General features: G+C 42.8%; 1 protein-coding gene across 5 annotated transcripts in view; it reads right to left on the minus strand.

The window, feature by feature from the left end:
• The window catches only part of wdfy3 (WD repeat and FYVE domain containing 3), a 117847-nt gene that overhangs the window by 11813 nt on the left and 82950 nt on the right, over nucleotides 1-23084 (minus strand). For 4 of the 5 annotated variants that reach the window (XM_026187494.1, XM_026187495.1, XM_026187492.1 and 1 more), the window contains 21 exons: nucleotides 22835-23052; nucleotides 20489-20685; nucleotides 19543-19677; nucleotides 18784-18963; nucleotides 18095-18328; nucleotides 17898-17997; nucleotides 16806-16966; nucleotides 15147-15376; nucleotides 13914-14023; nucleotides 13083-13265; nucleotides 10557-10714; nucleotides 10378-10455; nucleotides 9337-9567; nucleotides 4761-4929; nucleotides 4397-4560; nucleotides 2237-2385; nucleotides 1512-1632; nucleotides 967-1052; nucleotides 513-593; nucleotides 292-346; nucleotides 84-203 (listed from right to left, as the gene is read on the minus strand). In XM_026187494.1, coding sequence (XP_026043279.1) covers nucleotides 84-203; nucleotides 292-346; nucleotides 513-593; nucleotides 967-1052; nucleotides 1512-1632; nucleotides 2237-2385; nucleotides 4397-4560; nucleotides 4761-4929; nucleotides 9337-9567; nucleotides 10378-10455; nucleotides 10557-10714; nucleotides 13083-13265; nucleotides 13914-14023; nucleotides 15147-15376; nucleotides 16806-16966; nucleotides 17898-17997; nucleotides 18095-18328; nucleotides 18784-18963; nucleotides 19543-19677; nucleotides 20489-20685; nucleotides 22835-23052 — 3160 coding nt within the window. The remainder of the gene's footprint in view (nucleotides 1-83; nucleotides 204-291; nucleotides 347-512; nucleotides 594-966; nucleotides 1053-1511; nucleotides 1633-2236; nucleotides 2386-4396; nucleotides 4561-4760; nucleotides 4930-9336; nucleotides 9568-10377; nucleotides 10456-10556; nucleotides 10715-13082; nucleotides 13266-13913; nucleotides 14024-15146; nucleotides 15377-16805; nucleotides 16967-17897; nucleotides 17998-18094; nucleotides 18329-18783; nucleotides 18964-19542; nucleotides 19678-20488; nucleotides 20686-22834; nucleotides 23053-23084) is intronic. The other variant, XM_026187493.1, reaches the window with a different exon arrangement.

The raw sequence follows: 23084 nt of genomic DNA on the forward strand, positions 1-23084 counted from the left end.
GGTGGCATTCATATCAAAACTGGGGTATTTTCTGTTGTGGACACGGAAACATTAAAACAGCAGCAGATAAAATCTTCAGGCACCTCTGAGTCGTAATCGGCCAGGATCCAGGGGAACACCGGATACTGCATCAGGTCGTTGTAGGAGCGTCCGGCCAGGGTGTTCAGATGCATCAGGTACTGGAAGTTACTGATCTCTCCTCGCTACAGAACAAATGCACACAAACACATGTTGTTGAGCCGTGTGCTTTACTTCAAATCTGAAGTCAGACTAACAAATTCAGGTTCTTACCTCCCATCTCTGAGTCACTGACTTCTCACCAACCAGCGTGCTGAGAAGTCCAGATCTGACACAAACCAGGACAGAGAGGATGAGTCGTTTAAACAGCTCAGTGGACTTTTATTAATCATGCACTCGTGATTTTACGTTTGTAGAGTCATTGTGTTGAGACTTAACTACAGAGGTCAGAAGCTATTATTTATAAAAATGATATGATGTGAAGGTGGATGTACCCTTGTTCCACGCTGGTGTTGGGTCTCTGGCCTGAAACGGACTCAGAGCTGTCAGCCAGCGAGGGCACCACCGCCAAGAACCTAGAAGAATCAAACACCACCTATTAATGTCTTTACAGCGCACAGAGACTCATGCAACCTGACAACAACGGTGATATACCGGCATTACAGGGAGAGAAAAAAAGCTTTATATGAGCAGCAACATCAATCTCGGCAAAATCCTTCTCCTCAACAGAGATCACGACAACAGACTGAATCACAGCTGATCACTGCTCTCCAGTAGAATCAGATTATCACTGAAAATAACTCCACCCTGACAACAACTCCTAAAACAGTAAGAAATGATCACTTGCAGCGTGTGAGTGTTGAAAAGAGCACAAAATGACAAGTTTAATTAAACTCTGTGATTGAAATGTGAGTCAAGAAGCTGCTGCTTTACATATGTATTCAGTACCTTTGGTAAACCTTGTTGCGAACTCCTTTCTGGAAGGCTAGCAAGTAGTTTCTCCCATCCGCTGAAAAGACTTCCACTGCCATGGGCTGAAAGAAGACGATGGCATACATGAGAGTCAGGAAAAAATGTAAATAAATAGCCCAAAACGTTTACAGATGATCTATCATCATCATTTCCAGCTCCATATTTTTACTTTTGGACTCAGAGAGTAGTTCTGCATGATTCACTGTTCAAAATGATCCTAATTTATCTAACACCAGCCCATAAACTCACTTTAGCTCCTTCTACTTTCCCTTTAAGCCAGATTCCTTCTGTTTGCCTGCACTTATTAAATGACATCATACAGAGCCAAGAGTAGAAAAAAACCTTGAAAAGCCATGTTTAATAGAAGCATCCAGCTCTGTTATAGTATAAAAGACAGAAAAAAGGAAAAACAAAGTAAGTTCCCTATAAACTACTCAACTTAATTATCCTGTCAGTTCCTATATTAAAAGAAAGCATGTAATGGTGCATGCAGTGTGTGTGCGAGACACGTGCATGCTGACCTGCAGCAGGTAGCGCCTCTTGTGAACCTCCTTAATGTCTTCGTAGGCAAAGATGCTGCAGGTTCTCTTTAACTGGCTCTGTCCTTGTCTCGCTCCTCTGGGGATGATGGCCTCGTGCATACTGGAGAAAAAACACACAACCCACTCAAGAGAAGATCCACTCAAAATTTTAATCCCCTGTTTGCGGTGGGTACATTCCCGTGACATGGCTGAGAATGAATAAACACATACATCCGTAATGGATCAAACTAGCTGGTAGTGCATCTTTAAATCACTCCAAAAACTTCAAAGTTGAGTTGAAATCAAAAAAGCATTCAGCTAACAAAAGAGCGTGTCTTGAATAAATCATCAGCTAATTGGCGTATGATTTCAGCTCTGTGCTGGTACAGGACAGTGGGGAAGCTTAGGGGGGGGTAAAAACACCAAAACAACCCGAGGGACACACCACAAAGTCTGGGAGACATCTGCTCCTTTTTCCCTTTTTTGGTTATTTTCCAGCAGCATCTCAAAGGAACGGGCTGAGCAAGTTCCACAAAACAATAAATATGAGAAAAGCTTTGCGGACTTTCACAGCGCATGCTCCATCGGCAGCATTACATCATCCCAGCAGCAGAAATTTCCACTGCAGCGTCCACGGGAATGATGTCATCCTTTATTCAGAGAAAGAAAGTGCCGATCCCGCGTCCCCCGTCAGGTGAGGGACGGATACAGAGGTGTGAACCTACTTGGGTGGCAGCGTGTCGATGTCCCTGATCTCCCTGGACACGGTCATGGTGTAGCCGTCGATGACGTAGAAGTGCTCCTTCCCAAACAGCAGCAGACCCTCACTGGTGTCGAGACCCTGCACTCTGGCACAGCGGTACATGTGCTGAATCTGGAACGCACAACAGCTAATTAGCTAAAGTTTAGAGAGGTCAATTACACAAAGGAAAGCCCCCCAGCTGAATTTCCTCTGAACATGGAACAAGTAAATCAGTGTACTTTCTCCACTGGAGAAGTAGCTTTGAGTAAAACCTCTGATCAAATGCTCCACCTGAGCAGAAACACTACAGTCATTTAGAGGCACGTGAGCCCAGAAAGCTAATAATTAATCTTTCTTGTAAAAACTGACAAAACATCTCGAAAGCGCGACTCAGGGACGTGTAAAGGTGATACAGGTACGTCATGATCAGACCAACCTCTTCTTAAAAAGCTTTGATTCACTAATTTTTCCTTTTGAAATGTCACAAATATCTGGTTACATTTTTATTTTGCTTGTTTAATGCAGGTCTTATTATTTGACAGACAGTATAGAGAGAAACTCGCTTTTTGATTGGGCAGCAAAGACGACTTCTCCGGCTGCAAAGAGACCAGTTTGTATTGGAGTCTCTGAACAGGCTGCCCTACTCTGTGACCTCAGCGAGCACTTTTCCTGATTGGATAACAAATCGTCAGTAAGAAGTCTCAAAATGCCAAGATGACCGATGCGTCAGCGGCTAAGCCCATCTTTTATACACAGTCTTCGTCCAGCACTCCAAGACACGGACTCTGTGACCTCCTCGACTTAGCTCGTCAATGTGTTTACCATCTCTGTTCCTGGAATTTTAAAATGCAGGTCACAGAATTACCGATATGCCCGGCTATAAATAAACTTCAACGCTAGGAAACAATACGTCGAGGTAGCACATGCATTTACGCTTGTTCTCCTTGACAAGAAATACTACATAAAACAATCCTGCACAAGTGTCACTCCTGTGGGAATGATCCTTGGTCTCACAATATTTCAGTAACATCAAGCAGGGAGTTTAAAGCTTTAACAGATGCCTTCTTACTTTAAGGTTAACAAAAAACAAAACAAAACAATAATTTGCGATGAAAATAGATGAAAATGTCATGTGCCTGAAAGTAAAGCTGATTCATCCAACTATTTATGTATGCTTATATATACTTAAATATATCTTAAAAACTACAAGTCCCAGGAATAATTTTGTAGTGTGCTCACAGACTGTATATAAAAGACGGCGGTAGCCACCGTCACATCATCTTGGTGTTTTCAAACTGGATAACGATGAGTGAGATCTGCCTGAGAAACGTGGCAGTGAGAGGGCAGTCATTCACCAGGTGGGCATGCCCTAAATCCTAACCTGCTTTATCATCTACTTCACTCTAAAAGGAACCATAGTTCATGAAGTAAACTCAATATTAAGGTGCTGCTGAGGTATTAGCAAACACGAGTCTATAGAGCTATACATTCACACTTGTTTTTGGACCAGGGAGGCTGCCCCCTGCTGTCCATCAGGAAGAATGCAGGTTCAAGGCACTTTTCAGACCTGGAGGTTATATCTTTTATACTGTGTGTGTGTGTGTGTGTGTGTGTGTGTGTGTGTGTGTGTGTGTGTGTGTGTGTGTGTGTTGTTTAAAAGGTCTTTTTATCAGATGAGATCCTGGGACTGGACACGCAGTGCAATACCTCATCACATAAATAAAGTCAATAACAGAGGACGTGAAACTTGAAATCTAAAACTTTAGAAATCTAAGATGCAGTTTGCTCGTGTGTGACTGTAAAGCAAAGGAATTGGAAAGACAACCAAAGTTCTCTGTCACACGCTGCCAACTAGCCAAAGCGAAAAAATCTGACTGCTGCAGCAAGATTAGATGTTCCTGCACAAACTGGAGAAATGGGAAAACATGTCCAGTCCAAACTCGCTAAAGACACCGTGTCACAATTCTGCAACAACTATGTGCAATCATTTGATGAATCGTCACAAAGTTCCCAGTCAATACTGAACAGTGTATTTGGCTGAAATGCGCCACCTGCAGCACAGGAATCGCTCAGGTGTAAAACACTATGATTCTACTACTATGTTAATTATCCACTCATATCTATGTGCTTCCCTCGGACTGACCTTCTCTCCCTCCTCCAGGAGTCTCAGCAGGGACGTGTTGTCAGTCTTCTGCTCCTCTTCGGGGCCTCCTGACTCTAATAGCTGCTCCTGAAGCTGGTCCTGACTGTCCTCATCTGCACCGTCCGCTGTGGACCGAGACCTCTTCAGTGGAGCCTTCACCAGGCCTGAGGAGCACAGTGCAAACACAGTGTTACATACAGGCAACACCTCCTTACTTAAGATAGAAACGAATCAGCCCACAGAGAAGGACAGAACTCCTGAATCCATTCAGAAGATGAAACACTAGAAAGGAAGGCCAAATGAGGATTTCTCTGAATCTTACTCTACGTCTAACAGCATCAGTGCCACAGTGCCGTCTCTTTACCTTTGACTTTAGCGATGGTGTCCTCTCCGTGCTCCAGCTCTTGGTGCGTGGTCTCTCCCTCGGTGCTGTGCTCTACAGAGTGCTGGTACATGCCGGGGTTTCCGGACAGCAAACGCATGAAATACTCCTTACTGTCGTAGCTGATGGCGCGGCGGTAACGCAGAGGTTTCTGGGGAGGAGAGGAGGAGGTGAGACCATGTAGCACTGCATGACTCAACTTTGATTAGACTTAAAAAATTTGGCTTTGTCAGCGTCAAAACACAAAACACATGCTTCAGTTAGTTATTCTTCATCTTTATATTCTATGGATCAAAATAAAAGGTCGATATATTGACGAAGCCTTGCACGGCTCCTGCGTGACGCTGCAAGAATTTCAGTGAGAGGAGCATCACACAGGGCAGAAACTTGCTGCAATAGCGCAGTGAAGTGGTGACGTGGTTCAGCCTGTGCTGTATTTCAGATTTCACACCCACAGGCAGCCTGCTTCATTCTTCCACTCCCAGAGTTAAAGCCAAATGCACTGGTACCATGTTATTCATGTTGTCACACCCTGTCCACAGACACACAGGTGGGCATTTGAATATCTGCCTGAGTCACCTTTGTGGTAGTTCCTGGTACTGCGCATCCCCTGGACTACATTTTGGCATGACCACAAAGTCTGGAGAGGCTAATTAAATGTAAAAAAAGAACATTTTTAGATTTTAATTGGGAGAAATATTTACAAGGTTTGAGTCCAAATTTGAGCCAAATTTCAACACCAGAACTTTTGCAAAGGAAGTTTATGTTTCCTTTTGTCAAAGCATTGATATGGCAGATTTATAGTTTTTTTGCTGTTTCTCTTCTAATTTTTTTATGTCACATCAATATGTAAAAAAGAAGAAAATAGTGGAAGAAATAATTGAAAAGTGCGTGTTTGGTCGAGTTTTATCATCCATTCAAAGTTAGTGGCTTCTTCTATTCCAACCATACGTACAACTACAGAGGGGCTAATTCAGCACCATTCATGTGAGATACACGACCAGCTTCACATTTAATGGTTTTTCTTTATTTTCATGATTATTTACATTCACATTCAAAGTTTTAGCAATTTTCTGGACTGACTGACCTTGAACTTCTTAAAGTAATGATGAACTGTTGTTTCTCTTTACTTAGCTGACTGGTTCCTGCCATAATATAAATTCTAACATTTGTCAAATAGGGACTTCTAGACGTCTGCACAACACGACTGATGGTACCAACTTCATTAAGAAGGCGAGAAACTCCACAAATGAAGCCTGACAGGCACAGCTGTGACGTGAAACCATTTCAGGTGACGACATCATGAAGCTCATTGAGAGAAAGTCGAGGGTTTGTAGAAGCAAAGGAAAGCGTGGCTACTTTGGGGAATCTTAAATATAAAACACATTTAAAGTTATTTATCAATTGTTTTCTTTGCTACATAATTGCATATATCTTGCTTCATATATTTGATGTCTTAAGTTTGTATCTACAGTGAAGAAAGTAGTAAAAATAAAGAAAAACCATTAAATGAGAAGGTGTGTCCAAAGTTTTCACTAGTAGTGAATATAAAAGACTGAAATTTTGACTTAATTTTCTATTTATTTTTTTTCACTGATTATTTTTTATTATATGTTACTAAAGAGGACAGGAAAGGACAGGAATGCTGGAATTTTACTGCAGAGCACTGAAAAATGTGTTTTTCTAGTTAAAGTTTAGCTTTTTCCTCCCTGATGTCCTTTCTCTTCTTTGTCCTCTCACACTCAACTGTGACGATCTGTTGGAGGTTTTTCCTGTTAAAAGGGAGTTCTTCTTTTCCACTGCCACCACACGCTGCTCATAGTGATGGTCTAACTGTTAGGGTTCTCTCTGTACTGTAGAGGCTGCGCCTCGCTATATAAAACAACTTGAGATGACTGTTGTTGTGAACTGGAACTGTCTAATGAGAAGTGAACTAAATTAAACCACGGGGTCATTAAATTAGCTTTATGTGTTTTTGGTTGTTCCTAACAAGAACATTTAAGTGGAATCAAATGGAAAAATCTTCAGTGTGGGGGGCGTGTCCTCCAATAATGGCCAAACAAGGCAGGCAAGCCAAAACAAATGAGCTCCAACGCTTAAAGTGAAAACGGCAAGCAATGGTATTCAAGTCCATGGCACAAGAACGGGGCTTTATCAAGCTGCAACTGCTCCTCGAGCATGATTAAATTATACATTAGCAACCAAGCCGCGGGGAATTTGGACTTAATTAAATTCTTTCCAGAAGGCATCAAAGGAGACTCTTCATAAAGTGTTCATGAACTCTTAATCTGAACTCCTAAAGGGCATCTTCAGGAACAGGGAGGTTTGTTTTTTATGCGCGTAGTTTCCATTTGAGCACTGCTGGATGATTTCATCTTTTGAGGGTCACACCAAGCCAGTCAACTCAAAGCTTGAATGTCGAAACAGAAAAAAGTTAAAAACAAAACAAAAAACTGGGAATCCCTGAAGCGTTCTCTGAATCTTCATGACCAAATAAATTATTGTGGAGTGGAGAGAGGCACCCGCGAGCAAACAGAGAGGAGGGATTATTTGTAGAGCAAACAAAGCTAAATGTGTCTCAGTGATAGGGAGAGTGAGCCACCGGCTGTGTCACTGCCTCACAGGGCAGCGATGAGCTCATCCTACAGCTCTATTTAAGGAGTGTTTGCTGCTCTGCAGGGGATTGGCTGAAGTTACAGACACCAAGAAGGACATTTTCAATTCAATTCAAAAAGAAACAAACTGGATTTCTTTGCCATGTTTTATTGAAAATGCTTAAAATACTTTCTTTGCCATGTGTTCAAACAAATGCTCGTGCCAGTCCAACTGTGAGATTCAGTTTCAGCCTCTTCTCTTTGATATTGTTTCACTTTGGCTGCATTTCATGCTGTCACAGTGTAGCTCACTGTGACTTTGGTGTCCTTTGTTATGCTTTCGGCTGCTTAGTTGACACACTTGTTGAATTTGTGGACATGGACTTGCACTACTGTCGGTGAACGTCTGGAAGTATGGGTGTTTTCACACCTATAGTTTATTCTGATCTGAATCAGTTGATCAGTTTGTAAACTTTTGGCTTTTCCCTGTTATTTTATTGGTTTCCACACAGAGAAAAATTCAAACTCCACACGAACCAAAACACTTCACTACAAACCAAGAAACCAAGTGAGAATGTTCAGTCTGTCTCATTCGCCAGATGTGTTTGGGGCGGGAGCAACAAAAGTAGAAACAGGAAAAGGTGCTGTGTTTGGGATTATTGGAGAACTTGCATTCATTTCATGGCTACTTGCTAACCTGCACGGACCTTTGCTTTGTAGAGGATGATGTGCAAACGTGACTACAGGAAGCTTTTTAGCTCAAACTTGCAAAGTACAACTGGTAGTTGGTTCAGATGGAAGTCGGATTATGTTCACATCACATCTTGGTGTGGTTGGTTTTCCACACCTGAATGTGATTTCTGTGTTTACAGACGAACTGCACCAAGGAGAAAAATGAACCAGTTTTTCATTTAAACCGACTAAACACCACAGATGTGAAAACACCCCGTGAGACATTTGAAATATTATAAATACAATATTGTGCTCATGTCATTGGACACATGTTACTGACATACAATTATAAACATCTGAGTATTTGACTGTAAATGAAGATACACTCTATGGACAAAGTTTGGGGCCACACCTCTTAATCTCTGGATATTAAGCACCCAGCCGTGATCCTACAGAGTTCACTGCATCTCAGTGGGATATTATCTACATCAGGGGTGGGAACTCCAGGCCTCGAGTGCCGGTGTCCTGCAGGTTTTAGATCTCACCCTGGGTCAACACATCTGAGTCACATGATTAGTTCATTACCAGGCCTCTGGAGAACTTCAGGACATGTTGAGGAGGTAATTTAACCATTTAAATCAGCTGTGTTGGATCAAGGACACATCTAAGACCTGCAGGACACCGGCCCTCGAGGCCTGGAGTTCCCCACCCCTGATCTACATCAATGGATCCCAGTAACTCCAAACCTGCTCAGGGAGCTTCATGGTATGGGTTTCCATGGCAGAGGCACGTGTAGTGTGTAGGTGCCCCAGGTCTTTTTGTGTATGTAAATGTAACCTTTGGATTTAAAAAGGGAAGAAAATGCTGACGTGCTTTAAACCAAGTATTTAAGTCTATTTAAAAAATGACTTTACTGCACATTTGATTTATGACCCCAACACTTTCTCGATAGTATTACAGTCAGTAGTTTGTTGACAGCGACAGTCTAAACGCTTAACCTCAGGCTTAAAAATAGAAACACAAACCATGGGCGACATTACGCTGGCTGGATGCCTCTCTTTACGGTATTGTCATATTTAATTTGCATCTCTGTCTCGTAATTAAACTGGAGAAAACTGAGATATTATGGAGCCAGAGGTTTTCTCCTGGGTGTAAAAAAGGTGCAGTTTAGATTTTAATTCGTCTTGCTAATGTCATTCCTCAAATGAATATTTACCACGAGTCCTTTCATATCTGCTAAAGTCCTGGAGGGGTTTGTGGGAACGTGTGAATGCCGATTTAAAGCAGAGTACCTGTGCTGAGTTGGTGTTGGTCTCCGTCTCTGGGACGTACGGGTAGTGGATGTAAAACATGTCATTGCGGACCATCTTCTTCCTCATTCGGCAGGGCCCCTCCGTCATTTCCAGCATAAACTTGTCCAAGTGGGAGCCGATCGGCGGGCCCCAGAGGCCTCGTTCACGCAGCAGCTCGTATTCGATGGATGCCCACTCCTCCGTCACGTACTTGAGGGCATTCTGCTGCCGCTGCGAGACGGAGAGGATGGACGAAGCAAGAGTGCGGTGAGTCACTTGAAAAAATACTGCTATGAATTATAAATGTCACGACTGCAACACTGGGCTGTGAAATGTAGCCGTCCAGAGTTTCTGTGTGGTCCTGCAGTCACATCAGACTGCACTGTTAGAGCACACTGGTTTGTGCTGACGCTGATCACAGAAATAACTTAAGGAAACTTTACAAAAATAAACTTTGTGCAAAGTTGTTCTTAACTTTTGCACAGGACCAACAGAAAGTTCCCACCTGGTAACCACATGTATGGATGCAGGATCTGTGTGATCACAGCTTAAAACCATCCAGGATGAGTACAAACACTAGCAAGCATGAGTGCAAGGCTGTTATAGCTAAATTCGATGTGTTTGTGCATTTACAGAAACTAATAAAATAACTTAAAGCCTTCAGTTTTAGTTTTTCATCACATTTGCCTTTACAACAAGCACATCTGCTGAATGTTTACTGAGAACAGGAGGGCAGCGTGGCTGTGAGTCACAACTTTTTACAGCTGTTCTGAACTTTGTAAGTTGCTCATTGTGCAATAACTGAAAAGACAGACACAAACTGTGAAAACAATAAAGTAAAAACAAAAACTACAAGAAGAAAATCACCTGTGAAAACTAGCTGAAGAGAAATCCAAAACAAAACTTACATCTGAACTCGTTTCCATATGAAACACTGTCATTTATTTATTCAGTAGCCTAGGATTTACTGCACCTTACATTTTGTATGCAACCTTAATGGTCATAACTAATCTTGACCCATTGGGAGATGAGATGCACTACCTCTTGATATTCCTTGTACTGCATGGCCACCAAGTCCCGGACAACAGCGATGTGTGTGAACATCCACTGGAAAGTCTCCTGTGGACCAGAAATACAAGCCTGTATTTGAAGCGCTCAGACTCAGAGAGTACACGTAAGTAAGAAATCGTGTGTATGTGTGCTTGTTGTTTTCCGTGTACCTGTGCAGACAGGCTGTTCTTATTCAGGCTGTTCTCCTTCTTGTTGCGCCGGACGCCGGTCAGCTTGGAGAGGCCGAAGCCGCTGCTGACTCTGGACAGTTTGGACTGAGTCGCTGGTGCCACTGCTTCCCCACGACTGATGTACTTTTTCTCATGAACTGATTGGCAGAAAAGAGAAAAGTACATTCAGTTTTTTTAACCTTGTGGTTATCTTAACAGTCTGCTGTTTACAGTAAAAGAAAACATGTAAGTCGATGACAGAGGGTGTTAATGCAATTTTATTACTTAAGTTAATCTGTAAAATTCGTGCTTAGTCTCTGTGCTCCAAAGGAAAAATGCACATTCCCTGATAGGAATGATGCAACAAAAATCTCCTTCCTCAGTTTGATGACTGCAGCTGCCCACAAAAAAAAAAAAATCAGACTCAAATTGGTAACGGAGAACGTTTGCCTTCAAAGTAAAAGTTGCACCACACTTTCCACAGCTTCACTGCCACACTACAGCGAGCAGCCTGCAAGTGTTTGCGGATAAGTCTGTGTCTTCCATGCAAAATACAGGCAACTGTGGCAAACAAAGTCATTGCACGAGGTTTCTGGTGCAGCACTGTAGACTTCTTAGCCACTTCTTTCACCCACTGACTGCCGACAACCTCCAACAACCACTCACCAGCTGGTTCCTGAATACACATTTTCCTCTCTCTCTCAGTCTGTGGGGCTGAGGCCTGACCTGCACTGAAGCCAATGAAAAGCAGAGGTTTCTCTTCTTCTACACAAAACAGATGTTCGACAATAACTGTAGAAAATCTGAAAAGTCTGAACTACTTTGATCTGCTGTGGGTTCACAGTTTTGGGCATGTTTCACAACCACAGCTCTGTGATGCAGAAGTTCAGCTTTCCCAGCAAGAGCACAACTTACTCGGGATGTCTCCAAGATTTAACTAACACAGAAGGTAAAGGGGATTTTGTGAGACAGAACAAGTATTTACAAATTTTAATTTAATCATATCTTCTCTCAAAAATAATGCTCCTTCTACCACAGATATTTCATAAGTGCTTAGCAAAGGAAAAACATCTTAGGGCCTTTTCTACAAATTCAAAGAGAACTTCTAACAACATCTGGTTGCCTGCCAAAGAGCCTGGATCAGCAGTAGTGATGGGATTTCCGGCTCTTTTTACAGATCCGGCTCTTTCGGTTCGGCTCACTAAAAAGAGCCGGCTCTTTCGGCTCCGAACCGGCTCTTCAGGTTGTTTTGTTGCTTTAATTAATTTATTATTAACAATAATATAAAATTATGCACAAAAGGAATTACTAACGTAAAAACAAGTGGTTTTATTTATATATGTTTATATATAAATATATGCGGTGGCCCCTAGAGACAAAACACGTACAAACTCCAAAACACATTTCTAGCATTAACTGAACTTCCAAAGCCGAGCTACTAGATCACTTAAATTACACAATTGAAAGCATGTGTGTATTGTTTGTGTATTTATACACAGGCACTCATATATATATTCAAATAATTAAAAAAAAGTTCATTTACCTGTTATTACCACACACCAAATCCGGTCGTTGGTTCTGAGTTTTTACGTGCTTCGGAGTTTGTACGTGTTTTTACGTGTTTTGGAGTTTGTACGTGTTTTTACGTGTTTTGGAGTTTGTACATGCTTCAGAGTTCGTACGTGATTTGAAGTTTGTATGTGCTTTGTCTCTAGGGGCCACCGTAAATATACTTTTATTTATTCACTCCACATAAAATGTAATAAATAAATCATATAATACAAAAATCAACTATTCACATTTCAACTTTTAACTATTTAAATTTTCAGCTTTTTCCTTTCACAAATTTAAAGTGAAAAGAACACAAAACACTGCAAACTACAACACAATTAAATATAAATTATAATATGAAAACTAAAAGAACATGCATATTCTCTGTCATATGGACCTGCATGAATAAACTTTCTGAATCCTTTATCATCTGCAACCGAAAATAGTTGTGGATGATTACTATACCTTTCTAATGTTGTTGTCCCTGCCTCTCTCTCTCTCTCTCCTGCTCTGTTCCTGTGCTACTGAGTGTAACTACCGCCCCTCCCCCCTCTGCCCAGCGTAAAGCACAAGGCTCGCGTGCAGAGTGAAGCGGAAAAAAAGTGCGAGAGAGAGGCTGAGAGAAAGAAAAAAAAACAACCCACGTGACGGCTCGCGTCGTTCACGTCAAAGAGCCGGCTCTAAGAGCCATTTCGTTCGCGAACGACCCATCACTAATCAGCAGACGAGTCAAAACTTGGCTGGTGGATGACAGTCATTTACCAATCTGCTTACATAAGCAATAGCTTAGCTAAAAAGACAGCAGATCAGAAAATAACAAGCTCTGTCTGCAGGGGGTTACTTTATTTTGTCAAACAAAAAGAGGCTGACCTAGTTATCTCAAGGTTGCATGAGCAACACTCAGCTACTCAAAGCAGAGAAAAACAAAAAGTGAGCTAAAGTAGTAACACATGTGTTTTTCACAGTGTTACTGACCCAGGTGGTTCTGCCAGCTCTTCAGGGCCGGCTCTTCCAAAGCGGGACGGGCTGTGGCGATGTCCACGTGTCCTCTGTCATTGCAGGGCAGAGACACTTTGAAGATGTCCTCCAGCATCTGGCGCTTGCTGTGCATCAGCTCCGTCCACACACGGTTCACCGCCTTCAGCAGGAGCTGCCGCCCTGCAGAGGAACCACGATAATGAGTTTTCCTGTCTGTTTTTGTGCAGAGCAGTTGTAAAATTCCTTTGCAACACATAAAATATTCATTAAGCTCTCCCTCCATCTCTGTCTGTAATTCACCCACATTCACCTCCCCCACAAGCACAGAACAGAACATCTAAGCACATGCCGCACCACAACATACAAAAATACAAGCGTTACACCTCAGCGACTTTCTGGGTTATTTTCACAGCTGATATATGAAGACGAGTGTTTCTAAGGCAAGAACAAACTCATTGGACTTTAAAATTACGAGTGAGGGGACTGATTGATGGTAAAACAACTGCAGGAGACGTCGCTCTTTCAGACAGATCTCTAAACCACTCGGGTTATTTTTGCACTCCTCGCATTTTCTCGTATCCTCTAATTTCTATTGTGTATCTTTAACTGTTCATGATCATCTGTTTTGCTTGTCATTTAAATACTCCAAATCACTGTTAATCATAGCTGGGCCTAAATGATTTATAAAGTGTAAATAAACTGAAGTTATTCTGTTATATAGAGGATGTGCCACACAAGAAAGTGACAACAGTATCTGGGCAGAGGTCATCAGGGTCAGAGTGGCTCTGCACGCAGTCAAACACACTTAAACACACGAATCTGTCTCACCCTCGCTGACGTCGTGGCTGTGCGTGGTGTCAGACTCGTTCTCCGCGGGCATCATGACGTGCCAGGTCGTCATCCTGGCCTCCGCCTCCAAACCGAAGCCGTCCACACTACTGCACACAAACACACACACAGGAGCTGAGTACCATGCTGCCCTGCATAGAACTGAGAGGAGGGTTTGATTATTTGGCTTCTCCACGGCAAACAGGTCTGATCTCTGCAGTCAAACACAGCGCTGTGTTAGAGAAGGTTGTGTTCACCACATGGCTGGACATCCAGTCTGTCCACACCTGCTGCTGTGTGAGGAAAGAAATGTTGTTTTTTTCCCCAGAACCAGATACATCCCCTGCTATCACAATCCACCAGCATGTGAGCAAACCTGACAAAGTCCAGGTTTCAGAAAATAAACATAAGGAGGTGTGACCCGGCGGTAATTAGTTATACAAACATTCCTGCGAGGGAGACTCAGATAATCTCACCGAGTTTAACTACAAGAACGGCAAAACAGTAAACAAAATAAACACACGATGCAAACTTTTCTTCTGTCTTCTGTGCAGAAAAAAAAGGACAATGATTTGTGTTTTTTCTGTTTTCTAACCCTTTACATCATTGTCCTTTGCAAACAGAAGTTGTGACATAACCATAGAAAACGTGTTTGTTGATTATTTATTCCATGCCTAGCTCTTCTGTTTTATCAGGACATGTGGACAATCCAGAGCTCTTCTGCACTATGAAATCTGTTGAACACCTTTAAGTGTGATTCTGAAAACATGCTAAACACTCCTATTTACAGTTTATTTAAAACAAAAACCAGCTTTTAAATCAAAGCATCCAAATAAAGTACCATCTGTGCACAGTGGCCACAACCAGCACAGCTTTAAGAGCTACGGCAGCACAGATAAAGCAATCAGCGCAACAAACTGGCAAAGCAACATTTCACTAAAGCCCTTCATTAACATGTCTTAATGCATCTCATCTATATGTGTGTTTACAACCCAAGAATATTATTACTTTTGACCTTTTTCTTTACAGGATTTACCACTGAAGTATATTATTACTCAGCCTAATACATATTGAAAGAATGATACAGGAAAGAAAATTTAGTTCAACGTATGAATAACCAATATCAGAGTGTCTACACACACAGCACCTGCTGGTGTGATAGATGCACTTCTATAGTCTGTTGCTATTAATCAAAGTAAAAAGCCTACAGCAGCCTCCATGTAAAGAACGTACCTCCCGCTGTGCAGGCAGATGAAGCAGTGAGCTAGGCAGGCCACAAAGTCCTGGTCGTGGTTGCCTGGCCCGAGCACCAGGTTGCGGTTGACGGTCAGGACCCGCAGGGCATCCAGCAGGGCCACCTGCTGTGCTACCGTCTTGTGGGGTCGGCAGAGCTGGTAGAGCACCGTCCGGTTCAGACAGTGGTAGATAGTGTCGAGAGAAAGTCCCTGCGAACGCCTCTTAGACTGGAGAATTTGGAGCGGGAGGAAAACAAGCGAGAAGCAGTTATGGCTGTTTAATGCTATGAAGTGCATGTGAATAAAGCTGCTGACGAAATATTTCTGCAGGAGGAGATTTGTGTTTGTAACGGGGCTACACTGAGTTAGGAATGCAGAGGATTGTGAACGTAGCTTTAGTATTGGAATGCTGCTTAAGGGCCTCAAAGGGCCTTATTTGAAAAGTCTGCTATTTATAAACATGTGTTTAGACTTTAAATCAATACTCTGCATGTTCATACTCAAGTGTGCTCTAACAGTACGCTCCAGATTTTGGAGCTTCCTGTTTTGTGTTAAAGCAAAACTGTGAGAAAACCAGTTTTAAGCCCGAAACAGAAGAAGTCTTAAAAATTGAAAATGAATATTATTTACATAGAAAACCTCTTTTCTAGTCTTACAGACAAATACATTTGGGACTGTTGGAATAAACTGGAGCACCTGGTGTTCACTCACACACCTGCAGGAAGTACCACACCGTGCCACCCATCACACATCTTTTCCTTTTAATCGACCACTTTGTTAAGGAGCAACTCCAGCTGGAGTTACTCCAGAGAAAACTGAGTAGAAAGTGGGTACATTTCAAAATGACTGACGAAATCAATAACAAATATATTCCAGTTCCAAACTGTGCGCCTCAGGATGAAATGGATGGCCATCGAATCCACTGAGGGATATTTCCAGGATTCAGGGACTGCATTATGGCTCGAAAAATGAATTACTGAAAATAATCTGCTTATCTTCTCAGCTGCACAGCAATGTGTACACAAACCACCGCAAAAAAGGGAAGACAAAGTCCATGCACGACTCATTTTACTACGTTGCTAAAAGCATTTCCATGTAAGCATACGCATGGGGTACCACTGCAACCCTTATTTAGAATAACAAAACAAAGAAACTGAATCTAATAAGCAGCAAATATAAGAAACACACCTCAGCAGCCAAATCTCATTCTGTGCCCATCTCATACAAAAATGAGGCCTGCAGGACCCCGTCTATCTGATTTGCTCCAGCATCACTTTGCACTGGTTGCATTAACTGCAAGACGACTAAAGGACTGTTTTCCTTCTTATTCCAGTTCAGGCGTCACTGACGCCGTCTCTCTGCCTCCGGCCTCTTCAGGAAAATGTCAGTCTGACAATGCAGGCTGCTCCCAACAATACAGGATTTACATTATGCTGTGTTTGTGAATCTAATGACTATTAAATGTGTGTACAAACCAGACAAAATACTAGTGCCTCCAGCTACACAATGTGAGTACATAAAGGGAGGACGTACGCTGCCTTAGACAGACAGAGACTTTCCGTTTGTATAACATCTGAAAACACTGGATTTATTTGGGTGAATCTACATTTTGGACCATCAGCTGACCAAAAACAGCCTGAGGTCATTTTGCTTGTACCTGTCCAATGAGCTGCACGATGAAGTCCACCACCAGCTTGGAGTCCTTGTTGAACATGCCCTGCCACAGCTTGTCCACCACCCGCTGGGTGAAGTAGAAGACGTTGTTGACCAAAATCTGATAACTGCCCCCGCTGCTGAGGGGCAACGAGGCATCTTCGCCTGGAGAGAGAGTCAGTCACACATCTGTTAGAGGGTTTCCAGATTATGATGGTGAATACCACCAAAATAGGAAAAAGAGTTTAAGAAGGCTCTCTGGTTTTTATTATTTCAGTTAACATTTTTTCACCCTTAGTTTTTATTAACTATGAGCTCACTGACACTGCCTGATGGAGGTGCAAGTGAAAACCTGGTTACACCTGCCAGCTACGCAGCTCAAAGTCTGTGTGACTTCTGATTGGTCCCGTACGAGAATAGAGGAAGTGCATGCCTGGTGAATACACAGGACATGAGCGGGCGTCGCGCTGGTCTGTATTTCCAGGAGTAAGGAGGCCTCACGCTGCAAGCGTTTCCCCCTCATTACAGTAGAAACTGTTCGAGTGTAAAAACAGCAGCTTTTTAAAAATGCATTACATGATTGAACAAAACTAAGCATCTCACGCCTCTGCAAACAGATATTACCTTTGAGATTTAGCAGAACAGTGTGACAGGAATATGGGTTTTATTGATTATTTTGTGTTCTACTAAGGAAACAAAGAAAGGTAAGTGAGATGATTTTTGCTGTCTCACATTTTTTGAAGCGCACAGATTTTCTTTTCTTCCTCAGATAGATGCAGGACGATACTCTAAGCACAACAGAAACTCCTGAAGGTGCTTGCAGATCTCCGGCCTTCACATTGTGATTTGCTGACTCATGATGCCTCCATCACAGTTTTGTTCAAAGCCAAAGAAAGAGTTAAGCTGTCCTGCAGCATGCTTATGTACAAGAGCAGGATTTAAGCAATAAGAATGGACCTAATGAGCAGGGTGTCCGAACTAACTGTAGACTCCAGGGAAATAGGTGAGAAAATGCCATCAGTGATAGTGATGATACATTACACCCCTGCCTCTAGTTTGGAGGTGAGAGAAGGAACCAAAACTTTAGTCTGCTGACCTAGAAGGACATCAGCAGCCAGTAGATGCTCCATGACGCTGTCCAGGATGTTGGACTGAAACTCCTTCTGCTGAGTCCTGGTGGAGCGCTCCGGGGAAGCCTGAAAAAACCAACATAAAGGGAAAAGTAAGCAACAGCCATGTTAGAGTGTTTCCTATCCATGCATCTGGAATGTGGGTTCATGTCTGTGTTCTTACCTCCAGCAGCATATCAATGATGGGTGTCTGCTTGCTGGCTGGGGTCATGCAGAGGTTGTCCATGATCAGAACCCTCATGAAGTCAAAGACATATTTTTTGGCCGGGTGGTTGGTCAGGGACGTCTTGGAGCCCACGTTGCAGTATTCAGACTGGCTGCGGTTCATGCCAGAGTCCCCAGTGAAGGCCTTGAACTCTTCGGTGGGAGAACTCGCTTCATCGTCCAAATCACTGACCTACAAAGAATGTGACCTTTATCAAGATCATCTTTCATGAACAGATCATTGTTTCCTCCAAGTTCTTGCTGCTCTGACTTGTGGAAATCTTAGCCATACATCTTAATTCAAAGGCTAGCACACTGCAGCTGTCCCCAAACACCTTTTATTGTGAGGAAACAAACTGGAGAGCAAGATAAGAGGGCCCATGGCTCAGAAGGGCAATAAGTTACAGTTTTACTGAGCCTGAAGGGATATTTACAGCGTACCTGTTGTGTGTTGATGGGACTACAAATCAGAACGTGTGATCACAGCAAATTAAACTCTACATTTTTGTGGAGAGGAAGATGAAACGCTACTAGTTAGATATTGGAGCAATTTTAGGTCAAGATTATTTTCACTGCAAGTTCTTCCCTTGTGCAGAATTTAATTTCTATTTCGAGTTGCTTAAGTGAAAAAATAAAGGACAGACTTACCATCTCAGAGTACGGTCTGATGTTGAAGGGAAAGACAGCGGCTGCCAGGGCACAGAGGAACTCTGGGCTGTGCCACATTGGTGCAAGGTCGGACACGTTGTGGTAAAGGTATCTAAAGAACTGCATGAGTGTTACTGGGTACTCCCTGAGCCAGGAACCTTCCTCCTCTGACTGCCAAGGCTGGAAAGAGACAAAAGATGCAACGCAATGAAACCTGGAGAAGAATTTCCATTAAAGTCTCAGCAGTTTAACAGTTCAAATCTCAGACTGATGCAAAAAATAAATAAAAAGTCTTTTCAGAGCAGTTATTGACACTAAGCCCACGGGCGGTCTAGTGAAGCTTCTCATGCAGGGGATGAGCGCGCTAAAGGTGACGGGAGATTAGAAGAAAAACCTTCACAGAATCCAGACTGATCATAATCACATGTGAGTGCTTTTCAAGCTTGCTGTTAGGAACTGTTAAAACATGCACTTCTATGAAAAGGGCCTTGAATTTAATGAGCAAATAATGGCTTAAAAAGGTTCAACAATTATCCCAAAAGCTTTTTGTAGTCAAGTAGAAATCGCTGTGCAATCTTCCACTGTCTTTACACAAAAAACAAGCTTTGTGAAACTGGCTGCAGATTAATGTTCGTGTTTAGGAAACTACATTGGTAAAACACTTATTTAGAGCATGTGCTACTGTAGAGGAAGCAGGAAATGACCAAAAAAATAAAAAAATCAAGAAACCAACGCGTCTGAAGGTTTAGAGGTTCTCACCAGGTTAAGCATGCTGCGCAGCATGGCCAGCAGCAGGAAAGCAGCCTCAGTACAAACGCTATGGATGGAGGCCACCACCGTCCCACTGGATGCCGGCACGCCAAAGATGAAGGTCCAGATAGAGTCCAGATCAAACTGAGAGAACAAACACAGACACTGGGTTTGGGTCACACAGATACATGTAAATCTAATTAAACGAGTCCACTTTTGTATTTATTCATTAGCTGGTTTGACAGGTCAAATTCAGGTTTAAAAGTGAACCCATTATGCTCTTCCTCATTCAGCGTGGTAATCCCTGTGTTGCTTCTGCTGTCTTAGCTCTGTAAACCTTCTGTTTGAACAGGAGGTCGGTGGGGCAACAGAGGGCCGGCTGATTCAAAGCACTGGTCCTCTCACTGTTGGCTGGGTCCCACTGGTAAGATATAAAATGCATAACTGCAGAGTGGATGACCTGAGGGGGTACTCCATGGCCAAGTATGAGATAAATAAGGATAATTCTGAACTGTGAATCGTGCAAAGTTCCCTAAAGAGTCGGTCTATCCAGCCTGTGATGGTTATCCGAGTTCGGGTTAAAGGGGCAACCGTCTAAGCAGAGATGCTCAGACTTCCCTCTCCCTGCCCACCTCAAGCTCTTCTGGGGGGACAACGAGGCCTTCCAAAGGCCCAGAGACATAATCTCAATCTAACCCTCCACCACCTTTTTCTGTCTGAGAAACACGGCCTCAGACTTTGAAGTGCTTCTTCAATGAATTCAATGAAGTCCTGAGCAGCGACTCCAAGAATCCTCAATTCACTGACACTGTACTCTGACTTGAAGGTGCAGGGACTCTAAAAAGTCCAAGAATACAAATCTGGAGCTGGAAATGAGCAGCATAGGTCCACTTTAAGCCCTGAGGCTAACAAACGTGTTTAGTTATTATTATTAAAGAAGGTTGGGTATACTAACATGTACCTGCAGGCTGTCTGGGAGCTCGATGACAGGCTGCTGCAGGAAGAGAGCCATGAGCAGGAAGTAGAGTTCGGGTACGTTGGTGTGTTTGGGCAGCAGTGTCTGCAGAACAGGGAATCCTGGGAAATGGCAAGCGTCCCGGTTGATCTCCCGCAATGTGGAGCGCCCGCCGGCACTGCGACCCACGTTGAATCCTAAAAAGAAAGTTGAGAGAGTGAATGTTAAAAATAAAGCACAAAGGTAAAAGGGTGGCACCCTATGACTACTGCACCTGTAGGCAGCTCTACATGCAGGTGTAGTGCCCACTTTTGGGTTTAATGAAGCAAAGCTATGAAGGAGATGGCTGCAGTAAAAATCCAGGACTAAACTAACACAATCAATCAAAGCCAAACAGATTTGTTACACTAAAAGAAAAACTCCAAATCTGAATAAAACTAAGGACTTCTACCTGATAGCGCTCATTCTGTTAGAGCAAGTCTCTAATGGGGAGTTTCCAGCGCTAAAGCAATGGTTCTCAACCTGGATGTTTGCAGGAGTGTTATGGTGTAATAAATACAAATAAAAGACCGAAGTAGGGCTGGGCCATATTATACCATTCCCATATCGCGATAGAATATGGGTAAAACGTGCATGCGCAGTGCCTTTGTTTTCATACGCACATGGCCGAAAAAGCATGGCGGCAACGGAGAATGAGAATGGAGAAGGCGGATCGTTGAGTGAAACGGATGAACCAGAATAGGTTTGTGAAAATGGTGCCACTTCAGTGATGTGGAACTGGTTTGGTGTTTGTCCGTCAGATCGTTCAGGTCCCAAAGTCAAACGAACACTGCAGCGTCACTGAGAGTTAAAAACTGTCTAAATTCTTTCATCTTTAATAAAACGATCAGCATTGCTGCTTTACCAGGTGTAACTATGAAGTTTAGCATCCAGGCATCCATGAAAACAGAATTTATTACTTTTAACGGAGTTAGAAGTTAGCAGGAGGTTAGCGGAAGTTAGCTCGCTAGTTACCTCAGCATGATATAGCATGTTCTGACTGAGAGATTTCTGAAAAAATTCAAACGTACAGCTCTGCTATCACTTCCAACATAAATGAAGACAGGAAACTAAACAGCAGTGACGTTTGTAGAGTTACTGAAGTTGGGCTAGCTGGTATATAATGATGTGCTACGTGATCGCTAGCGACTCAGCTATGTTAGCATAACATAAACAGTGAAGCTGGAGGATGAACACTAACACTTTTCCACTCGATAAAAGTTAAGGTGAAGGTTCCTCATGGTTAGAGACAAATACAGTCGCATGGCAGGATGCTGTAAACGGACCAAACTTCAGTCAGAAGAACAACTGAGACAATCCATCCACAATACGAGGTTAGTTATTAATATACTACAACAACATGGGAATAGAGCAGCTGTGATAGAATACAGCATTAATGAATCAATGGTACAGAAGTGGAGGAAGCAAGAAGAATGAGTTTAATAAAGTTTAATTTATCTGACAGCTTTGTTTCGCTTAATGTGCCTTATAATCCCATGCACCTTATGGTCCGAAAATACATATTTGACTTTTTTATTTGGCACACTGCAGTTTAATGTTGCAAAGCACCTCGTTTTAACTTCAGTGGATATTATACGTGGTTATGCTCAGGATATGTTTATATAGGTTTAATGCACATAAAACAGCTGCTTGTTTAAGTGAAAATACATGGATGGGGTTTTTTTGCGCTAGCAAAGTTGTGGAGTTGCATTTTGTCTCGCATCAATTATATCGTCAGTTATATCGTTATCGCAAATTTTCAAATCTATATCGTGATAAATATTTTTGGCCATATCTCCCTGCTCTAGACAGAAGTTTTATGGAAATATTAAAGCAAACATCAACATCTGAAATTATTCCAGGCTGGTAAATCCAGTTTTGAAGAATCAGAATGGTTTTTACGCCTGAGCAATGAGAAGGTTGAAAACCACTAAGTTCAAAAGGAACTATGGCATGATGCAGCAGCAGGGGAGAGCGGGAGGGTGAAAATGAGAGAACCAACCCTTGGCTGTTCGGCGCACAAACTGTGCAGCTCTCTGTTTGCTGAACGAAGGCCAACTCCGACGGAAAGCGTTGCCAGAATGAGGAGAGGCGTCTGCTGAGCCATGTTACAACATACAGTATTTACCTTGGAAATCACGATTTCTTACTTGTGACTGTTCTAAGAGCGGGTGCTTACAGGTTTGAACGTCTGGAGCTAATACACGCACACATCCCTCAAAGGCGAGTGCCTAATGTTAACCAAATCCAGCCTCTCAGCTCCAATTTTGTGCTGCAATGACAGCGAACCCACGCTGCTGCACTCACCCAGCACTGTGCCGATCTTATTGGTCAGGACGGAGTCGGTGTGGTCCAGCCAGCCTCCTCCGCACAGGCCCTCTTTGAAGCGGTTGAGGATCGACTGATTGGACAGCAGCACCACCAGGATCCACAGAGCTGCCGTCACTGTGGTGGAGTGGAGATGTTCTTCCATGAACATCAGGAGCCAATCAAAGCCCAGCGTTCGCACCAGCTCCTCACACGCCCTGCAGGGAGAAAAAGTTTTGCAGGTTTACTG

Source organism: Astatotilapia calliptera, chromosome 12, assembly GCF_900246225.1.
Source record: "Astatotilapia calliptera chromosome 12, fAstCal1.2, whole genome shotgun sequence".
Taxonomy (NCBI): Eukaryota; Metazoa; Chordata; class Actinopteri; order Cichliformes; family Cichlidae; genus Astatotilapia; species Astatotilapia calliptera.